We start from the raw sequence: 23,381 nt of genomic DNA, 5'->3' as shown, positions 1-23,381 counted from the left end.
ATGCAATTGAGCCAGAAGCTTGCCACTTTATATAGTTTTGTGACCATAATATTTTACAGATCCTTATTCAATCATTCACCTTGTGCAAGGAGCAAAAAGTTAAGGATTTTTTGTTAATTAGTTATTATTGTACAGAGTAGAGAAGCTCCAGATTGGTGTGCGTGCAAATTGTGAATTTTTAGAGTTCATCTTGATGTCAGCAGTTACTTTAGCTATATTAATAACGCAGTTGGGCAGTCTTCTAATGTCTGATTCAAAAGTGGAGTCTGGTCAACTGGTTTAATGTTACTTCTTTAATTTAATAACAACCACATACCAAAAAAAAAGTATGCAGTGCACTATATACAGCAGCTTCTCTCCATAAAAAAGCAGTGTGCCATCTGTCCTTATTGGACAGTCCTAGTCTGTGGGGAGTGTCAACAGTTTGTTTAATACCAGAATCTGTTCATTTAAAATCCAGAATTATTGAATGTATGATCCTCTTTTCCATCTTTGAACCTATATCTGGCCCAATAATTAGCTTTGTTTGTGTAAATACTCATGGCATATTTAAATTGGGTCTGATTTCCTACTTTCAAACTTAACGAAAAACCATGAATCGTTGGCTTGATTATCCTCTCACTTTTTGTATATTGTATTCTCTATGGGCACAGCTCCATTGACTTCTGTGGAGTTAATTTATGCAGCTATAGTAAGGCAGACTCAAACTAAATTAGGGGATATTAAGTAAATATATTTAGGATTTCACTAAAGTGGACATCACAGAGTCTTTACACACATTTGACAAAATACACTGAAAATATTTTGGCTTTTTTTCATATAAGGAGAGCAAATTTAATTGGTTTCTCTTGCCATTATGTCTTTGGCTCAGAAGTGGTTGTTATATTGGAAGTGAAAGTGCATTCTCAGTGCACCGAAGCACTTCCCTTTTAGTGCAGCACGGTAGGCCCACTTCAACAGAGACTGCAAATTGGCTTTTATGATCCACACAAAAGGTTGTCTCAGGTTTAGAGATTTCTACAAACTCATTTTTCATCACCTGTGATCAAAAGATGGAGATCAGCTCAGGTATCCTGTGATCTGAGGCTAGTGTATCAACTAAGCCTACTGTCTAGCAGCTCTGAATTTACCTTTCACATGGAAAATATTGGACTCTTAAATATTTCATCGACAGCACTAAGTATGAAAGGTCAAAGTTCAAGGAAGATCTACCATTAAATTTAAAATCAATATTTTATTAGTTAAAAGCTTCTGTATAAATTTAAGTGCAGTTACATATAAATTGTTACTTTTTCTCATCAACAATTTATATGTATCTATTGCATCAAAGAAACACAGACAAATGTACACAGTGTATTTTTACAGCTCACATTTTAGTTTACTGCAGTTATAAGTATTACCTTTCATTTAACCTCTGGTGCATTTTAATAAGATAGCAACATAAGGAAGTGGGTTGCTTTATGCAAAATTTGAAGTATTATATTGGAAAATGCATAACTTCTTGGCTTGTCTAGTATTTTTATAAAATCTTATTCTATCTAGTATATTTTAAGCTCTTGCAAGATTCGCCAGATTCTGTTTATTTGAAATGGTTTATCTATAGTAGGTGATGCTATGTGTGCTTGAAAATTAAAAAGTTTGTCCAAACAGTGCTCTTCAGTTTACTACTATGCGATTCTCTTCACTGAAGAGAGTATAATCCAATCAATGATTTTATATCAAAATAGAGGGTGAAATTCAGGCCCTTTTGAAGTCAATGGACATAAGAACGGCAGTACTGGGTCAGACCAAAGGTCCATCTAGCCCAATGCCAAGTGCCCCAGAGGGATTGAACCTAACAGGTAATGATCAAGTGATCTCTCTCCTGCCATCTATCTCCATACTCTGACAAACAGAGGCTAGGGACACCATTCCTTACCCATCCTGGCTAACAGCCATTAATGGACTTAACCTCCATGAATTTATCCAGTTCTCTTTTAAATGCTGTTATAGTCCTAACATTCACAACCTCCTCAGGCAAGGAGTTCCACAACTTGACTCTGCGCTGTGTGAAGAAGAACTTCCTTTTATTTGTTTGAAACCTGCTGCCCATTAATTTCATTTGGTGGCCCCTAGTTCGTGTATGACGGGAACAAGTAAATAACTTTTCCTTATATACTTTCTCTGTATCACTCATGATTTTATATACCTCTATCATATCCCCCCTTAGTGTCCTCTTTTCCAAGCTGAAAAATCCTAGCCTCTTTAATCTCTTCTCATATGAGACCCATTCCAACCCCCTAATCATTTTAGTTGCCCTTCTCTGAACCTTTTCTAGTGCCAGTATATCTTTTTTGAGATGAGGACACCACATCTGTACACAGTATTCAAGATGTGGGCGTACCATCTCTTTATATAAGGGCAATAAGATACTCTCCATCTTATTCTCTGTCTCCTTTTTAATGATTCCTAACATCCTGTTTGCTTTTTGGACCGCTGCTGCACACTACGTGGATGTCTTCAGAGAACTATCCACGATGATTCCAAGATCATTTTCCTGATTTGTTGTAGCTAAATTAGCCCATTATGCTATTCAGTAAGGCCAAGACTTCATCCAGAGATCTCACTAAAAGTAAGGCTCATTTTTGGAGCTCTCCATAGTAGTTCATTTATTTTTTTAAAAATCAAGTGTGAAAGGTACTAGATTACAGCCTTGGAGACTAAAGTTGTTTCTTTATTTCCAGAAGTACAGTAGAGGCAGTGCAAGCAAATCTCTATAGTCTGCCTCAGTCTTGACCTAGAGGACCAATCTTAAGGGGGTGAGAAGACTATCATGGCCATCCATTTCTTGACCTCTTTGTTGAAACTACCAACCAGGATGCTAGCCAGTGGTTTTGTGACATGGATATTTGCTGCTGTGGACTGGATTGAGACTGCACCATCTCTTTTCACATAGACCACAAAACACCCAACAGATGGGAATAATTTTCAGGGACTACTGAACTGGGCTGGACTTATATTAGTGTTATTATTCCTTTGTAGCACCTAGAGGCCCCAACTGTGATCAAGGCTACCGTTGTACTAATATATGGACATACTATTCACATATTAAGAGAAGATTCCTATTCTGAAGAGTTAACAATCTATATAGACAAAACAGACAGTAGGGAACTGAGGCACAGAGAGGTTAAATGATTTGTCTAAGGTCACAGAGGAAAACTATGACAGACCAGAGACTAGAGTGACCATCTCTTTTTAAAGGCAAAAGCAGGACACATGCAGGAGCCCCGCCCTTTCTGTGGCCCCATCTCTCCTCTTCCCTGAGGCCCTGCCCTGCTCTTCCTCTCCCCCTGAGGTCCCACCCCCTGCTCAGGCTGGAAACCAGATCCAGGCCATGGTAAAAGCTGCCCAGGGAGCTCAGGCCACTGTGGGGAGTCCCAGACTCTCCATCTGCCCTGGGTAGGGGGCTGGAGTGCCTGAGAGCAGCCCCTGGCCCATATTTCTGCCCTCTGAGAGTGCCACCCATTGCAGGTGGAAGGTCCTGGCCTCTCTGGGCAGCTCTTACCACTGCCCGGCTCCAGCTTCCAGCCTGGCCAGGAGGCGGGACCTCTGAGAGAAGAGGAGAAGCAGAGGCAGGGCCTCATGGGTTGGAGAGGCTAAGGGCCACCTTTACCCTGCATGTTGGGAAGAGGCAGGCACCACCCCTGAGCCTTGGGCAGATGCAGAGCAGCGCTGCAGGGAATTCGGGACAAATGCTATCCCTGAGTCATTCAGCCCAGGACCAGGACTTGAACTCTGCATTTTGGGACAGGTGGTCACCCTACCAGGGATTTGAATCCAGCCCCTATGAGTCCCACTTCAGTGCTGTAACCACAAAACCATCGCTGCTATCTAGATTGTGCTACTGATTTCAAAGATAAAAGTTTCAATACCCATTGTCACAGTTCCGGGCTAGCTGCAACTTTGAAACCCTTGAGTCTCTTTGAGTGTCCTCATCCAGGTGACAGGCCTGAATGCAGTGAGCCCAAACAGCCTGTCCAAAATAAAGTATTGCTTAAACTCAATGGTAGGACAGAACATTACAAGAGCAAACAGTTTTAACACAACAGTCTACATTGATAACTGTCTTACGTGAAGCTAAGGAAAGCATAACTTATCAAGGCACTCTCACTTCTAGGAACTGGAGTACAGTCTGCTTGCACTCAGTTCCTGTGTCTTCTCCTTGTGTTTCAAGGCTGTTTATTTATCAATCCCAAAGCTCTTTGTCTCTCTGTATCTCTTAAACCTGATAAAACTGATTTCTGCAGCCCCACCAGAAATGGGTTGGGGATAAACTTCCATGCAGTTGGCTCTCTGCATTGTCCTTTAATTATCAATAAATATGGGGCTGGGGTGGCTATCAGAGGTGTTTGTCCACTTTCTTGTCTATGTACAGGCCAGCTCATGTCTGAGTTACCTCCTCTGAAATCACACAGCAAGCAACACAACAACAATCAGATAGACATATAATATTCTTAAATTTTATGGGCATCTCCCAAATCCTTCACATCCGCTACCTATCCTGGGTCCCCTTTTTACCCACTTCCTGAGTCAGATATTTCCCAGATAAGCTTACATGCAAATGAGCAGCTCCATGCTATCCAATTATAATTGTGATACTCAGGAAGCTAATGGCCACCGGGGTATTGCAGACAGGGGAAAAGGTCTCAAGTTGCAGTGGGAGAGGTTTAGGTTGGATATTAGGAAAAACTTTTTCACTAGGAGGGTGGTGAAGCACTGGAATGGGTTACCTAGGGAGGTGGTAGAATCTCCTTCCTTAGGGGTTTTTAAAGTCAGGCTTGATGAAGCCCTGGCTGGGATGATTTAGTTGGGGATTGGTCCTGCTTTGAGCAGGGGGTTGGACTAGATGACCTCCTGAGGTCCCTTCCAACCCTGATATTCTATGATTCTATGATATTTTGGCATCCTAGTTCCAGCTAGAGTTTAGCAAACAAACATGCTTCGGAAAATAGCAACTTGTTTCTTGTCTTTGTAAAGGAACATACTGTCAGAGAAGGGTATTCCCCACTATGAGCAGATTAAAGTAAGCTACTGTTGGTAGCCAACATAGCTCTATACTGGATTGCAAATTAAATTCCCACTGGGTTTGAGAGATGAAATCCCAGTCCTTTATTCTCTAAACCACTCAACCCTTCTTCTTAAGCAACTTAATAAAGATAATATTCATATCTGCATCTCATTATTCCTACATTATAATATAATGGATTTTGTTCTTTTGTAGCAAAAACCAAGAATTTACCAATTGTGAGCACTATGGAAAGATATAGTGTGACCTTTTATCTTCTGTTATCCAGAAGTACTGAGGAAACAATAATATGATACTTTGCACTTATATAGCATTTGTTAGCTGAGGATCTCAAAGCACTTTTAAAACTTTAATGAATTAAGCTTCAAAATACTTCTTTGGCATAGATCAATACCTGCTTATATACATCTGCTTAATTACCTAACACAGTACTGTCTGACTGAAATATTTTGTAACTAACCTTCAGATTAAATATGTGCATACAGCTGAATAATTCACAAGTGAATAATTTACTCTACACATTTAGGGCTGCTGTGCCCAATTTCTGCTAGATACAGCAGAGTGGGGGAAATCAAGAGAGCTGCTCATAGCTCTTGGATGCTGGAGACACTTCTAAATTAGAGCTACACTGGTTGGTACGGCCTCCCTAAACAGGGAATTAATGAGGGGTAGCCTAGGAGCTAGCAAAAGCAGCTGCATACTGGAAATTGTGCCATGCTAGGGGAGTTCTCTAGCTAGCAAGTAGTGTTGCCTTCATGTTACCAAGCAGCACAAGGAGAATGAAGTGGGCCAGAGAGAAACTTACTGCCTAGCCTCTTTTCTTGCTCAGAGAATTTCCATGAACCTTTTGTAATTCCAGAAATAGTTTTTTTTTATTAGCAGTAATAGTAAACATTTATATAGTGACAAGGCCAAAAGGCCGTAGTTAGGATTGCGGACACATTGTGCAGGGCTCTGTACAAACATAGAGAAGAAACATTGTCCAGGAGAGCCTTCATGTGAAAAGATGCAAAATAGACAAAGAGTTGGGGCACTGGGATGTAACGTACAAGCACATTAAGATGGTGAAGAACTGGCATCACATCTTTAGTTATGTATTTCCTTGTTGATGTTGGGTTTTTTGTTGTTTTTAATTGGTATAGTAGTAGGGTGGGGAATGGGGAAGCTAGGAAGACTATAGGAATGAGAAAGGAAGGGAAAGAGGGACACTCACAGCTCTATACCTGTCTAATTTACCCTTTATTTGATTTGGATTGATCATAAACAGGTCACTCTGAGGATCTGATAGTCAGTATTGAAAATATTTAAAATTGGAACTGTTAGCTACAAGCAATGTCACAAATTTCAGGGTATTGTGGAGTTCCCTAAACTCCAGTGTTTCTCTTTTAATCTGTAGAAGGTCTTGAAGAAACCACTGGAGAGAGGTAACAGATGATTGTGATTTGAGAATTTTAGACATTGTTATGCTTTTTTTTCTTTCTTTTTTGGGTCGTGCACAGACCTTTATCAAGGCATCATTCCTACAAAAAATTAGTCCATTGTAGCCTAATAGTAGAATTTAATTTAATTTTCTCTTGTCACATTTACACAATATATTTGCATATTCCTAACTTTGAAGGATGTTGGCTGTCTTGTTTAATGGCCTCTATGGAAGGACAAAGATGATGGGTATTGGGAGAACTTTCCTCATCTGCTGCGTCAAGCAGTGTCTCTCACAGATAAAATATTTCACTTCTGAGATTACTGCAAGTTTAGTGTGAACATTCTTGCTAGTAATACTCAATAGATGCATGTAAACGTGTGTGGCCGGGGCTCAACCCTCTCCGGGGAGGAGAGGAGCCACGCCAGCCCACTCCACTCCGGTTGGTCTGGGAAACTAGCCCAGCGGTCCTTGCAGTGCTTGTCCGTCTGGCAGGCAAGGGGCTCAGCCCCCCCCAGCAGAGCTGCTGTACCAGCCTCGAGGCACCAGGCCCTATGCCAAGGCGGACAGCAAACACAGAGTCAGTAAGCTCAGGCCTGGGTCAGGGCTGAGCATCTGTAACAGTTTTAAAGGCCTGGCCCTAGGTCAGGGAGGGGCAGCAAACGCTGAGTCAGTAAGCTCAGGCCTGGGTCAGGGCTGAGCAACTGTAACAGTTTTAAAGGCCTCCTCAGGCCAGGGAGAGGGGGAGTCTGCCACCCCGGAGTGGGGTGGCAGGGGGGACGCAGGCCCTCCCACTCCACTGCGTCCCAGCCCGGGGCCCTAACAGCGTTGTCACTCCGCTGGTCAGTCAGTGAGGATCCTGACCGTAACACACTGACATAGGCTCTGGCAACTTCGCAGCCTGACTGGGGTCAGCTGCCCCCGGGCTGCTTCCGTACTCCCCCTCGGGACCTACCTGGGTCCTAACGTCGGCCTCTGAAGGGTCCACGAGCATACGCTCATCGCGACCGGGGCTGGGTGGTAGATCTGGGAATTCCTCGGGATAGTCAGGCCAGGGTAGCACCAGCGGCTCCTCCAGGTAGCAGGGGAGGGAAAGCTCTGTCAGCTCCTCCGGGGAGCGAGCGCAGGGAAGCTCCGGCAGCTCCTCTGGGGAGCGAGCGCGGAGGAGCTCCAGCCAGTCTGGGCGGCTCCCTTGGGTCGCCAGAGTCTCCCATCCTTGAGCTCCCTGAGCTACGTCTGGTCTCTCCGGCTGCTGGGGCCTGACTGAGCTCTGAGGGCCGGCTTCTATAGTTCCGGGTTGCCACCTGACCTTTTGAGGGGTGGGCTCAGAGCTCTGTAGCTCCGCCCACTCTGGCCTCCGGCGGGGCTCGACCCTTTCCGGGGAGGAGGGGAGCCACGCCGGCCCACTACAATGCAATATTCACAGAAAACAGACTCCTAAAGGGTGTGTATGTAAATGCTCCCAAAACAAATTGATTTTGAAATTTGAGTGAATGCTCTGAGTATTTTTGCAGTAATTTCTCAGCTCCATATTAAAATACCTGTATGTTTATACGGTATTCCACATTCAAATTTACCTAATTCCAGTCACATACTTAGGTCAACATTTTAAAAAGTGATTTTGATTATGAGTGCATCAATTTTTGGTTGCCCAACTAGAGAAACTTTTAAATGCCCTGATTTTTAGAGAGTGTGCTCCAGAACTTGGTCTGCTCTTGAAGTCTTCCCCCCTTTCCCAGTTTGTCACTAGATGTCAGGGGAGAGCTCATTCAGACCCTGCCTTTATCATTAAACATGCATGCCTAAAATTAAACATATGCATAAGTCATTGCAGGACTGGGGTTTTAGAGATTTTCCATAATTACTGTCTCAAGAGGAAGAAGTTAAGGGGGGAGGGCTGCACAATCTTTTCTTATCACTTTTTAAATTGTCTTTTCCACGTGAGTTTCCTTCAGTTCCTCATGCTTTATATAACACTTAACCTTTTTTAAGTTTCTTTCTGTTTTGTCTCCTTTAACTCTCACATCCATTCTATGGCAGGAGAACAATAATTAAGCTGTGTCACCGCACCCTGGTGTATCTCAAGCAAGTAAACTGTAATAACACTCAGCATGTAACATGGAATTCAGGTGGCCATCTACAAGCCTATTATTTTAATAGGAAAGTGAAAGTAACAGCCTGGAGTACTGTTGCATCTTTATTGGTGGATTCTGGAAATCACTTTGTAACTGAGAAGCGTGGCCAGATTGGAATCTTTAAAATGTAAACAACATATTTTCAAATAATCAATAATGTCATGGCATATGGAGGCAGACTTGAATCCAAGATGCAGGCCCAATGAATGCATTGACCAGTGTCATGGCCTTAGGGTCATTGTGATTATATCTTCGTCCTCCCTCCCACGATAACAGTCCACTGTGGTCTGAGTGATGTTGCTGTCCTTAGCTGATGAAATCATGGAAAGCATTGATGGTGTCATCCTCTACTTTGTAGTAGACCCCAGTACCTGTTTGCTTTTCTCCTGAGATAACCTCTTGCAGCACATTTGCTTTGTGATGTATCCATGTGAGTGACTCAGCATTTCTGATGTCCCCAGCAATTTGAGGTCATGGCTCCAACTATTCCTACATCCGCATAGTTGCCAAATGGCACTGGTACTGTCTGCAACATCAGCTTTGAAATGTTGCCAAACCCAGGAGGATGTCTATTTAATGTGTTTTCCAGGAGGAGTTGGAAGATTATATTTGCATGGGCTGGAGGACAGTTTCTTCTGAGAGAAATGCAGTACACCAAAACCATATCCAGCAGAGATGGGAGAAAGTGACCATCCCCCCCACCCCATCTAGAAGCTATGATTAACAAACTGCATCCTTTCCAGAACTGAAGTAGTAGTGGAGAAAACTTTTTTAGAAGGAACTGATGGTGTACGGGCAGTAGCTTGCTGAGGGGTCAGTCTTGGGATCAGAAATTGGAGTAACTGGTGCTATGCTAATCACAGCTTCCTCCTCTTCACTATTATCATTATCTCCTGCCCCCTGACTGATCATTGGTGCCCCAAGGAAATATTGCTCTCTAGAAGGGCAGCGAAAGTGGTGCCTGCTGACTACTGTTCTTTATGGTCTAGTTCACCTCACTTCACTTCCTGGTGTTCATGCTGCTAAGCTTCTGCAGCTGCTTCTCCAATGAGCAAGCCAGAAGTGGTCTTTCTTTTGCCCACCCTAAACTGCTCCATGGAAGAACGTTGTTTCTGTGCCACCTCACTTTGCAATCTGGTCATTTCACTGACGGAGCTGTGAAATGGGGACTCTGGGAGGGATGGTGCAAACTGGGATTCTCCCCCCCTCCTCAGATAATTGCTTTAAAGTCCCTCTTTACAACTTGCAGAACAGGTAGGAGGCGGGGCAGTCAGGCTTCATGAGGTGAAATCAATCAATTAATCATTAATCAGCAATGGCAGCTGCCAAGGTGAGGCAGACAGTATCTAATACGCTGGGGGAATCCTGTCCTGACAGTCTTCAGCCTGCGATGTTTCTTTCAGAGAGAATAAGATGTATCAGTATGCCTTCAACTTCAAACAGACAAAGATATAAGCATGAGACTAAATCTTCCTCTAAATCTACTTTAAAGAAGTTGTATTTACTTGTAAACAAGTCAATCAGCTCAGTCCATGAGGACTTAGTATGTTCTAAATCAATGAGCTCCATCAGTACCAGACCGAGTTCCATTGGTGCTATCACCTCTGGCTCCTCTAAAACCCCAGGATCCACAGCAGTTATGAAGTTTGATCACTGTCAGCTTGGAGTAGCTTCCTCCTCACTGGAACCAGTGGCTCAAACAAGCAGAGCCCCGCCCACACCAGGAATCCATTGCTGTCCCACAGCACAGTTTCTCTCTCTTGGATCTGGAATCCCCTCCTCCATTGGGTCTCTGAATTTCCAGGAAGCTAACATCATCTCTGAGGGAATCAACCACTGGAAGGAATTTATCACCTATTCTATACGCAGAATACACCTTCCTTCCAATGGCACTGACTGTACTTCCCCTACCCTACATGTCGTCCACCACCCAAAAGACCTGCACTGGTTTGAGACCAAATTCTACATCATCTCTCTTGAAGCCGCTGGTACCCCATGCCCTGGGCCCCTCTGTGACCACGTATTGACTCCTCCTGGACATATTGGGGACCTGGGGACTAGTACTCCCCTGCAGAGTCAATCCAATTTACCAGAGTCACCCTTTGCCTCCCCTCTAAGGGGATGTTCAGATCTGCTCCCGCATCCAGCAGAAGAGGAGGAGGAACATTACACTCCAGATCCAGTGGTCCTTCTGGAACCAACAAGGCTGCCATCATCATCCCCAGACAAAGCAGTGACTTCTACATCTCCTCCTACAGTCCCCCTTCCCCAGCACCGCCCCTCCCCCCTCCATGGTTTCAGGAAGTTTCAGGACTTTCTCCACAGAATTGCTGGAGAACTTCAGATTCCTCTCAAGAAGATCCAGGGCTCCCAGCATAATTTTTTAGACATCATCCCAACACGTGGATCCAACAGAATAGCTCTCCCCATTAATGAAGCCATACTGGAGCCAGCTAGGACAGTTTGCCATACCCTTGCCACTCGTGATCTCACCCCCAAAAAAGTGGAGAAACGCTATTATGTGTCAACCAAAGGAGTGGAATTTCTGTTTTCTCACCTACTCCCAACTCACTGGTGGTCCATCCAGCTTCTGAATGTGCTTGACCACAATATCTGTGGTTTACTCCTATCAAAAAAGAGGGGAAATGCCTGGATATGGTAGGGAGAAAGGTTTTCCCATCACCCAGCCTCCAGTTCAGGATAGCCAATAAACACTAATGGCTAAATATGATTTCCTGAGCTATGTCTATTTTGCAGAGTTTACTGACAGCCTTCCGCAGCAAAACAGAGCTTGTTTTCAATTTCTGATAGACAAGGGCAATCTGCAGGCTGCTCATACCTCCCCTAGAGCTATGGCTACTGCCATTGTCATGTGCAGAGAGTCATGGTTCCATGCATCAGGCTCCCTAAGGAGATCCAGAATAACACTGAGGACTTCCCCTTTGATGGAACACACCTCTTGAACCAGAAGACGGACGAGTCCCTCTATGCTTTTAAGGACTCAGGAGCTACCCTCTACTCACTAGGGATATACATGCCTGTCCCTAAGAGTAAGTTCCACTGCCCATTGGTCAGATCTAGACATATGGCTCAGCAGTTCTTTTACATCAGAGGCCCTATGAACCACCACAGAAGAGACAGAGATTCAAAAGTCCTGTTTCCCTATACTCTCTGCAACAGACTCTGCATCCTAACCTCAGTCCCTGGCTTTACATTATTCAGGGTTTGCATCAGGTGTATATCAGTCTCAGAAGCCTTAAAGATCGTCCCTATTTCATACAGGCTAATAGAGTCCTCCAGTTATCTTCTGAGTTTCTTATGTTCACTTCTGGCAGTTGGCACCACTGAGCTTCTCATTGCAATGAAATTACACTTATAAATTTACAACTTTAACATTTCTGTCATTACACCTTCCTAGCATGAAAATGGGCCTCCAGGGTGCCAAGGCAAACAAAAACAAACCACTGCTTGACACCTTGTCAGTCTTGCCATGAGAGGAAACAGTTCCCCAAACTGGAAACACAGTTCAAAATACACCTCCAATCTAGGACTGGGCAGCAACAGCAGCAGGATGGCTGCTGCATCCCTGTGAGAGATTTATATTTAGCAAAGGGCTGGAACCATTTGAATTAATCCTCTTTCCACCCAGAGCATGGCCAATGCATAATTTCCATGTATATTCTGGGAGGAGGAAGGCTGTGAAAGAGACAAGCTTGACCCTTCCTTTCCCTCTCCCCCTCTCAGGACTCAGGTTGCTTTTTCCTTTGCCGGTCTCATCAAACATCCTCCCCACTGAAACATGGGACAGAGTTGGGCATTTTAATATTAGTATTAAATGATATTTTTGGTAGAGAGGGAACTTCTGCCTCCTGTGTCGAGCATTTCTGTATTATATGTTCTACTCCATGTCTTTACTTAGCTCAACCACAGCCATACTTATTCTTTGGTAGTTTTCTTCTTGGGTTATGTTATTTTCTTAATATTTTCAAGGTCAGATAAAAATGGTAGTAAGATGGCTCCATTTCTCTACAACTTACTGTACTGTGTTTCAGTAGGCCATGATGATCTTGGCACATGAGGAAATAATGCTCTTCCAATATCAATTTGCTAGATATACTCTAATATATGTTGAGAGAGAGAGATAAGGTTTTAGTGGGTAGCCATTACTCCACAAGGTTGAAAGATGAAATGACTTTTGGCTATTATGGTCGAATCTGCAGTCTGAAAGCATTACTGGACATTGGCCATTTTCTATTAAAAGAGAAACAGTTTTCAGTATAAACTACTAATCCCATTTATTTTAATTCTTCTTTTCTTTTTTTTAAATGATGTTAGTCTTTCTTGACCTTCTGCACCTGAGGACAGATCTACAGTAGAAGTGCTACACTGGCACAGCTACACTGCTGTAGCATGTCTGGTGAAGGAGCTCTATGCCGACGGGCAAGTACTTTCCCATCTGCACAATTACTCCACCTCCATGCAAGACAGTAGCTATGTCAGCAGGACAGCATCTCCTGCCGTATAGAGCTGGTGTGGACAGTGCTTAGGTTGCTGTAACTTGTGTCGCTCGGGGGAGGAGCGGGTTCACATCCCTGAACAACATGTTAGATTGACTTAAGTGGTAGTGCAGACCTGTCCTCAGAGGCAGATTTTTCTTCTCTTTCTGAGCTGTGGCAGTGGGTACTGAAAGCTTCTCCCTAATGACGCATATTACAGCTCTCATAGCACTTTGGCAACACTGCACCAATCGTGCAAGGGAAGTATAAACCTGACCCAAAACCCATTAAAGTCAATGGGAGCCTTCAATTGTTTTCACTGGGCTTTGGATCAGTCCGTAAAAGAGCTCTGAACTCAAGAACCACTGCCATGGAAAGACAAAAAATTGGAAGGGGCAGGTGAGTTATGGGAAGGAAGGTAGCCGTATTTTTTTAAAGAGAGAGCTAGAGGGAGGAATAGGCAGTCATTCCATGAGGGAGTAGTTCTGCAGGAAAGATATGGATTCAGAAATAAGAAAACACAGTCAATTAGCTAATACATGAGTATGTGAATCTTGCTAGCATAATGATATTTTGTAGAAATCCCCTTACATGTTGACACTTACATTTGAGCTAAATTCTGTCTTGAGTTTATTTAAGTGGGAGAGCAGATTTAATTTATTTTCTCACTTAATTACCATATAGTCTTTCAATATGTGTCAATATACAACTTGTGTCTGTAGGCCAATTGGGCCTGATAGGTAGGTTCTGTTCATCCATTTTCCATGAAGGATGTGTGGCTAGCTATATAAGCTGATGGTAACAATATTAACTTAAGTATGTTCCTACTCATAAAACAAATATAGGTTTGGAAATTCACATTTGTGCTCATACAAAGAGAGTAAATGTTTTATAATAGAATATTTTGAATAATTGCAGCTCAACTAAAATAGGGACATTTTTTCTTTATCAAAGAGAGAAGGAACATTTAGCCCCCTGGTGTTTTGACTTGTAGGAATTCACATAAAAAAAGAGAAGAAAAGAAACAGTAGTAGTTAATCATTCCATGATTGGCATATTCAAACTTATTTTCCCCGTTATGAGAGCAAGTGTCTTTATTACACTCACTGTCTCATGATTATGTCATGAGCTCTAAGCATCATGTCTTCCAGGAACTCTGAAGCTAAGAAGTGAATGGGGAATTCATGAGTTGACTCTATTGCTTATTGTATTTGTTAAATATGAAAAAAAATACTCCAGTGGTTTAAAGATATACAGAGTGTGACAATGTTTCTGACTCTCCACCATGCCACAAGTAATGGCCTAATTGTTCCCCAGTTTACAACCCATTCAATCTCTTTGACTTGAGTGAGATTTTGCCAGGTGTAAGTCAGGACAGAATTTGACTATGAGAGTTAAACGCTCAGTCACATTCCTGGCAAAGTCTAATAATGTTCAAAATATTCTTATTCATCATAGAACCTGGGAAGTTTTTCTTTTAAAATCTTCCACTCTTGAAGCCTCTGATCCTGCCTGCCTACCTACCATAAACTGTCTATTGCCATGCTTTCACCCTTACTAGCTTCTCCCAATATCAGTGTCAGTATCACTCTTCACATAAGCTTTTGTTTATTCATTATCAAGTTAAGATGCTGCCAATCTCTATTGCAATGTACTTATGATGAGAGCAATAGAGTGAGTTTGAACAAACAGCCAACTCTCAATAGTGCTGACTAGCAGAGTAACAGCTGTAGAAGCCATATTTTTTTGTATTCTTTTCTCTTAAAGAATTTTTTTTGACGTTATAGAAAGTTGACGGGGTGGTGGAATGGTGCACAAGTATGTATTAGGGATACCTGACAGAGGAAAGTTGATAGTACTATATATAGAAAGTAGTTTCCAAATTACTGTAGGCATGTATCAAGATGTTGTGAAGTTCAAGTGCATTTCAGACTAATATTTAATTGGGCATGATGTGCAGTATACCCATTTCAAGATGCTACTACACAATGCAACATCTTATGTAATAAATATGTTTTGAAAAAATAGGGACCTATTTGTTATGCTATCCATAGAATGACCTTATTTAGAAAACTCACCTAATTCCACAGAGCAGGAAATAAGCCAACATTATATGTCCAATATTTATGCACTATAGCTGTTCATTGTAGGGTTTTATTTCCGTTACTAGCAATCAGCCAATATACGTGGTGGTATTTTTCTATTGGATCACTGGAACCTACTACTGAGAAGTAGAAATGCCCTACATATATAAAATAAACATAAGTTCAGTTATATAACCCAGAGTTCTGTGAGGTGAAATCTAGGTTTGCGTCCCCTCACTTAGGCTTGTGGTAGAGAAGACAGAACTATTTCAAATACCAATGTGGTTCGCATTCGCTATGTCTAAACTTACGACAGTGTGTAGAATACAGACACCGAGCATAGGTATAAATAACAGTGTAGGTGGTGAGGCACTGCTTAGCGAGTAAAGACATGCCAGAATCTTAGGGTATAAACCCTATGTGGCTCTCTATATGACCAAGCATGTGTATTATCCTGCTGTTTTCCTGCTGCTGGAGCCTTTCCTGGTCACAGAAAAAGGCTCCAGCAGTAGGGAAAGGCTCTGGCTGTGGGGAGGCAGTGCCTTTCACTGCCACGTATGGCTGCACATCGCAGTATGGACACAGCCTGCTTTTCACTGTGGTGTGTTTCTACATATACTATCCACACCACTGCCAATGTATACAAGGACTAGGAATTGTATCTCTTTAGTTTCTCGTTAATATTTGCCCTGTTAGCAATTAAAGGCATGGATTTGCTGCCGTGAATGGAGCACATGGAACAGTTAATTTGTGTCTAAAGATGTCTATCCCAGATATACTTCATATCTGTCCACCGTTTGCTTCTTCTAGTTAAAGGTGGTAGTAGACTATACATTTAGCTGGATAGTACCTGTCCATATTGCTTTTCAGCATTTCAACCTTAAAATATAAAACAAAAAAACCCTCTTTCTCTAGGGCACTGCATTAGTCAAAGGAGACATATATGTGTCTCTGAAAGAAAAAAAATTGCAAAATAGCTATAGAAAAATCCACTCTAAACTTGAATTTCTCATATGAATTGCAGATGTTGGGGTGCTCAATATATCTTCTGGGTATCAAGAAAAAGAAGGACCCCAGTCAACCACTTTATACTTTTTATGTAATAGGAGGCATAATAATTATGTAGGTGGTTTATGATGACCTATAGGCAACTGTATTGACTATTACCAGCTAAAGATTTGTGGAGTTTCTCTTTCAGGCAAATTTTATATAAGGTATAATATGTAGCTGTACTTTACAACCAACCTGCTACTACCAAGGCTAAGTCAAGCATTTACTTCACATTCTTTAATATTGTACTGTATGCCAAGTCAGAATCTCCTGAGGCTCTAGCTCTTTTCCTAAATTAGCTAATATGGGAGGGTGCAGGAGACATAGCTGATGAACAGAGAGTTAATGTAAATTCAGTTTTCCCTTCCCTTTGCACAGAGGTTCAATGTGCATGTGTGTTATAGACATAATTTGTCTTTTGAGGAGAAATGAAAGTATCTGTGGGAAGTCATGGATCCATACCCCAGGGCTTTAGAATTGTGTTTAACTGTCAGAGCCAGGCTATCTTATGGATCTAGCTGGAGATCACTCTGGATGGGGCTCAATCTATAACGAGGCCATGTTGCTTTGGGATTTGTCTTGAGAAGGAGGATTATGATGTTACACTTTAACAATGTACACTTATTTTGCTCTCTGATGGTGGTGGCTGTTATTATGGTGGTTGTTACTATGATAGCATCTAAAGGATCAAATCCAAGGTCAGTACAATGCCATTGCACAAGCCCATAGAAGGACATAGTCCCTGCCCCAAAGAGCTTACAGTCAATATACAATACAGTGAGATAAGGAAATGTGACTATTCTTATCCCCACTTTACAGAGGGAACTGAAGCACAGATGGATTAAGTGACTTGCTCATAAGCACGTACAATCTTTGTGGCAGCAACTGAACCCAGTGATCTTAAGTTCCTGTCCAGTGCCTTGACACTATTTCAAGGCACTACCTATGTTTGTTTCTGCAGACAATGGTGGAAAAAGCAGACTGATAAAGATAAGACACCTGATTCTCCACTGCCTTGCATCAGCTGTCGTCATCCAAATTAGGACAGCAAGGCTACCATTCTGATCTGATAGTATTTATATCTCCTTTGCACAGTTGTCAATGGCTACAAAAGATGCTAGACAGTGGAGCCTTATATCCAGGATGTAAGACATTAGAATGATATTAGAGGGACAGTCTCAAAACTATGTCTCTGACAGTTTTGTGTCTACTATTTTAAGATGCTGGACTTTTGTGCATTTTTCTTGGTTATCTTAGAAGGAAGAATTCTTAAAGAACTGCCATGGCAGAAAAAGGGTATTTGCCACTCGTTTGGGTTTGTATGAAAGGTCACCTAAATTCTCCCCCTGGGAGAAGGTGAGAGAGAGACAAAACCACATGTGACAATTATTAGTCACGTCCCTTAATGCACTAGTGCATTACACTGAGATATTACAGTAGTAAGGACAGTATAAGAACCTATATAGAATTGAGTAGAATCTAAAAATATAGGTAGTATATTTGTCACGAACTTTCAGAGGAAGAGATTATCATGCATGTAGAAGGAGGAAGGCTTGTTTTTTATTTTGTAAACTGATATATATGAAAAGAAACAGCACAAATGAAACCCAGTTAATTCTTTGCTATTATAAACTTTAGATTGCATTTAATTATTGTCTTTGCTGAAAAAATGTTTCTAGTGTGTTTAGTGTTTACTTAAAATTCATTTTAAAATGCGATTTGATTAGTAGATACCAGCTTACTCTGTGTGTGTGTGTGTAAGAGAGAGAGAAATACACTATTCAGTGAAAAGCTGACAGGCTGTTTATTTATATCAGGTCCTGAAACTAATATGAACTTGACAAGCAGGGAAGATCCCACTGCATCAGAAACTGGATCAGAAACCCAAGATAAAAATGCAAACAACCATGGAACTCAATCATCTAATCCACTGTCCAGTTCCGTAACTGCTGAAAATGGAAATTCAGTCTCAAATGGTAAGTATCCAAAAACATTCTAACATAAAATTGCTTAAGTGGTTTTCTGAATGAGTTTTTTTAAGATATAGTCAAACTCTAGAATGTTTTGAGTTGCAAAATATCAATCAAAAGCTGGCTTAACTTTGTATTTATGAGTTGGTAAGCCTGAATCCAATAATAACTGAGTGTGAATAACTCAGAATTGCCTTTGTTGAGGAATTTGTAGTTAGCTCACTAGCTCATATAAGTGGGCTGGGCAACTGAGAATTCAGGTTTCTGATCTTCTAATCAATGTAAAGTGGATTGAAAATGGAAAATATACTCTTCTCTTGGTACAGGTTTTCCTGCTTATGAAAGCTGAGTAACGTGTGGTTGTAAGTGGCGCTGAAGAAACAATACAAATTTACAAGCACCTAGGTAGTGACGGCCAGGTCCGCCAAGGCACTAATTGCCCCAAAACTCATTGATTTTAATCTATTTAGGACTTGTCTACACACAAAAGTTCTACCTGATAGTTAAATCAGTACAACCCCCTTAGCATGGACACAGTTATATCAGTATAAAAGTGCTTACACCAGTATAGCCCATTCCCATATGGAAAGGGGAACATACTATACCACTGTAGGGCATGTCTATGCCAGTATAACTATATCCACACTGGAAGTTATATCAGTATAAATATTTCAGGAAAAAATCACACCCTGCGCCAAAATAGTTATACTGGTACAAAATCTATGAGTGGACTGGGCTTTAGATTCTTATCTAGCTAGGGTTTTAGTAGTATTTTCTAATAGGGTTTTAGTATTATTTTCTAATATTTACTATTGACAGTTAAGAAATGAAGTCACATTTTATATATTAAATTTACATGCCTGAAGAGTTTATAAAGGGTTAATAAATTATTAAGAGTTTCTCTCGTAAATAGCTAATCAGTTGTTACAGAATCTAACAGGTCAAGAGTTTTCTTTTAGCCATTTATAATTTCTATTGATGGGTCATAACCATCAATAACCCTACTACTCACACTGGTAACATGCTTATAACATCTATTAATAATTTATCAACTCTTAAAATTATTAATAGAACTTTACTATACAGTGTGACCAGAAAAGTGTAATGATTAGAGCGGATTGGGAATTTTCCAACCAACTGTTTTGTTGGTTTAAAAATGCTGTTTTGCTGAAACTGAAAATTTGTGCAGAAACAGATCAGTTTTGACAGAATGTTAATCAGGAGAGATGTGGAAGGTCCAAGCTCTAGAGCAGGGACATGAGCATGGATCTCCCACATCCTATGTGAGTATCCTAACTCCTAATCCACAGAGTCAATCTCTAGCATTCTGGTCCAATGAATACTTGATTTTATATATACAAGATAGAACCGGGGTGGCTCTAGGGATTTTGCCGCCCCAAGCACGGCAGGTAGGCTGCCTTCCACGGCATGCCTGCGAAGGGTCCGCTGGTCCAGCCGCGGGAAGCCGCGGGACCAGAGGACCCTCCTCAGGCAAGCGCCGAAGGCAGAACGCCCCCTGCAGCTTGCCGCCCCAAGCACGCGCTTGGCTTGCTGGGGCCTGGAGCCGCCCCTGTATAGAACAGCTCCAACAGGAGAGAATGAGAGAGAGATCCATCCCACCAGAAAATAGCCCGTGGCTTATGACACTTACCTGGGAGGTGGGATACACATATTTAAATCTCTGCTCTAGATCAGTGATGAGTGCCCAAGTTATTGACTATTACAGGGTGCAATGGGTGGGCCTCTCTTTCTGATTTTTCCTGAAAAAAATGGAAAGGTCTCAGTTTTGTTCCATACTGGAATGAAACCAAATTCCAAAACCTTATTTTTTTTTACAAAACAAAATTCTTGTTTTCCAGCCAGCCCTAGTAATGATGGTTACATCAGTTAACAAATTGAAAAACCTCTGGAGCACTTTGGAAGAAAGATTAAAGGAATCCATGATTCCAAAGATGATCTGTTTTTTTAAAAAAAGTAGAAAAGTCCTTCAGTTATGACAGCTTAGCTTCTTAAATGTTTTAAAATCTGTCTTTTCTTGGGTATCCTTAGAGAATGATGACATTTGAGAACATGCCCATAAGATTTATCCCATTTTAAAGTATGGACTTACTCTTTTATTTTACTGCTCATCAAACTCTGCTAACTTTGTGGAATATTTGGCATGAAATGCACTATTAAATTTATGATATTTAGATGATAAAACTAACAAGTACTGATATGTACCAGCAGTCTGATTTCCATAGTTAGAAGTTGAAATCCAGAGTAATACATTATTCATTTAAGCAAATACTGAAGCAATTTCTTAAATAAAATCTTGTCCTTTGCTGTCATGAAGAGTGAAGTGACCGTACCACTCCTCTGAAGCATGTAGTATAATAAAAGAAATTTAAAGTTATTATACTCAAAAGAACAATCATTTTGCAAGACTTTAATCTTACTTATGAAATAATCTGATGAATTCTTTAGAAAACCATTACTAAGCAGCTAAAAAGTTGACCGGCACAACCTCCTAAGAGATGAATGCTGTATCACATTCAGAAGCTAAGTTGAATTAGTATGGAATTTTAATGGACGTTTTTCATTTTTATATATTGTAATCCTTTTCCTCCTTAGTTTGTCTTCCTTCAGTGTTCGCAGTAACAGCATGGAAAAGCAGAGTGCCACAACAGAACTGTGACATTTCCTAAAGCACTAACCCTCCAGACCTATAGTTCTTAGTTTAACAGGAAGAATCACATAAGTGTTTCTAAAACACACAGACAATAAGCAGAAATTCCATCTAGCACTTTATGGCCTACAGCTGAAAAGTGCCAGATCCTAACAATAAAATAGCAGAGTTCATAGAAGAAAGCACTCAAGTACTGAAGAGTGGGCTAATATATCCAGGATCTTGATAGACTCCAGTGTATGGACTTGATGGACTCTCAGTGCATGGAAATTTACTGTTCATCCCTTCCAAATATTAATTAAAATGTGGTAGAAGAGATCTGGGAATAACAAATTAAGAAAAATGGTTAACTATAACCACTATGAAATTATCTGACTATACTGGATGGGGACATACAGGCCTTTTTGTGAACTTGAAAGACAAATCCCCAAACTATGTTGCAGTCCGCTCCACCACTGTCCCTAGGAACAGGCCCCTCTGATGGCTTGTCTTTGCTGCAGAGCTAACTTGAGTTATAGCACAAGTGTCACCCCTAATTCAAGTCCTAGCCACACACAAAACACATTAACTCAAGTGTAGTGGTGGTGTTAATTCAAGTTGGTGACTCATCAGGCAGTGTAGGTGAGCATTCAAATTAGCACAATTCATCAGCTGCTGACACAACCACTCTGTGTTGCTGTCACAGGTTGAAGTGTTATTTTGCAGTATGGCCACTCTTGAGGTAGGCTAGCTTGAGAGAAGTTAACTCAAGTGTAGATAACTCAAGTTAACTCTGCAGTGAAGACATAGCCTAAGCTAAACAATACCTTGTCATTTCAAGTATTAATTTCCAACCAGGATTCAGTGGCAGCTCCAGAGGTTGCTTATTTAGGCCTGCTCTATACTTAAAAGGATTTGCCAACATAGCTGTATGATTAGGAGTGTGAAAAAAACCACATCTCTAACCGACATAACTATGCTAGCAAAAGCCCTACTGTAAACTCAGTTATATCAGCTAAGATGTCTTTTTGCCAGCATAGCTTATTTTATTCAGGGAACTGGTAAAAGCTATAATAGAAAAAGCACTCTTTTGCTTCTATAAGCTGCATCTCTACTGGGGAGGGGGGGGTTACCTGTATTGCTATAAGAAAAAACCCTTTCCAGTGGAGTCAAGGCTTTAGAATCAATGCCATATGACAGGGGGTCTCTACCTTTTTTTGAATCACACTCTCCCCTAACCATTTTTTTTTTTTACTTGGAACACCCTCCCCAAAATGGAACTTCTCAATGTAATCTAGATGAACCAGGGCCATTAATACATTGATTCCAATAAAAGGGATTCTACTTTAAATAAATCACTCCTTTGATCCTGCTGTCTAACAGTGAACAGGCTAGGAAACCTTTTAAAAGCACATACTTTAATATCCACAATGTTTTCAGGGAAGTATTTCTCAATTTCATCATTGAAGAGTGCTAATGAGCATTGCAACTGTGCATACCAGCTCATAACACCACTGGCTGAAATTTGACCGAGGCACTCCTCCATTAAGAGGGAGAGGTGACTGGGCCAAATTTGAATCAGTGGCATTGTGATCTTGTGAATGAGTGAGAAGGCTCACTGCACTGCCCTAGAAAGTTTGATGTGACCCCCGCTTTCCCCTGGTTGAGAAACCCTGGCACAGAAGAAGGCTATGTTGAGAGAGAAAAGAGAGGTATACTAACCAGAAAACTAGGGCAAGGAAGTCTCAGGAAATATAGGAGCCAACCTGTATAGGTTATACTTCTGGGTTTCATATTTTTGAATTTAGTGCCTGTCAAAGTGTTTGGAAGGAAACAAAGCTGGATGCTTTTGTTAAACTGGTGTTAATTTGGATGAAACCAGAAGCTCCTCAACAAAACCCAACCCAGAGACCATGATTTGTGCTCAAACCTGATCCTCTGGTTTAAGTAACTTTCGTTCTAATGGTTGTGTCCCTGCTAAACTGATATTTCCAACTTTCTGATGAATTAAGCAAAGGTCTTATTCAGTGCACAGCTGTGGTGTCCTAATATTTACCCAAGTGTATGTAAAGGAAACCTTTCAGAATGTAATCTACAACTCCCTTTATCTTTCCAAACTCCACCAGCTCTCTGCTTTCCATGTCCATGCTGACGTACTTCTTTGAACTTCAGTGTACATGGAAACTGTGCTTATTTGATAAGACATCTTATCTAAGTACCTTACATAGAAATAAACAGATGAATCACTGATGCCTGGGACTTAGATCAAGGCTATCCTTTAACAGTGTCCTAATGTGGAAGGATATACTAGAATATTATTTAAAAAAAAAAAAAACAACAGTAGTGCCTAAGAAAATATTTGTAGTTTATTTTGTTGATGTTCTTGAATTACACCAGTATTTCACATTATTTCTTACAGCGCCGACTCAAAATAGCATTATACATTAAGAGAATGTGGATGATTCTTTAATCATGTGAACTGAGTTAAATCAGGAATAACTCTCCTTAAATCAC

General features: G+C 41.2%; 1 protein-coding gene across 2 annotated transcripts in view; it reads left to right on the top strand.

Moving 5' to 3' along the window:
* MYO16 (myosin XVI) overlaps positions 1-23,381 on the top strand; it is a 650,995-nt gene that overhangs the window by 604,042 nt on the left and 23,572 nt on the right. For both annotated transcript variants that reach the window (XM_075061501.1, XM_075061500.1), the window contains exon 33: positions 18,068-18,226. In XM_075061501.1, the coding sequence (XP_074917602.1) occupies positions 18,068-18,226 (159 nt within the window). The remainder of the gene's footprint in view (positions 1-18,067; positions 18,227-23,381) is intronic.

The sequence above is a fragment of the Chelonoidis abingdonii genome, chromosome 1 (genome assembly GCF_003597395.2).
Source record: "Chelonoidis abingdonii isolate Lonesome George chromosome 1, CheloAbing_2.0, whole genome shotgun sequence".
NCBI classification, from domain to species: Eukaryota; Metazoa; Chordata; order Testudines; family Testudinidae; genus Chelonoidis; species Chelonoidis abingdonii.
Note: the sequence above shows the minus strand (reverse complement) of the source record. Positions and strands in the feature narration are given on the sequence as shown.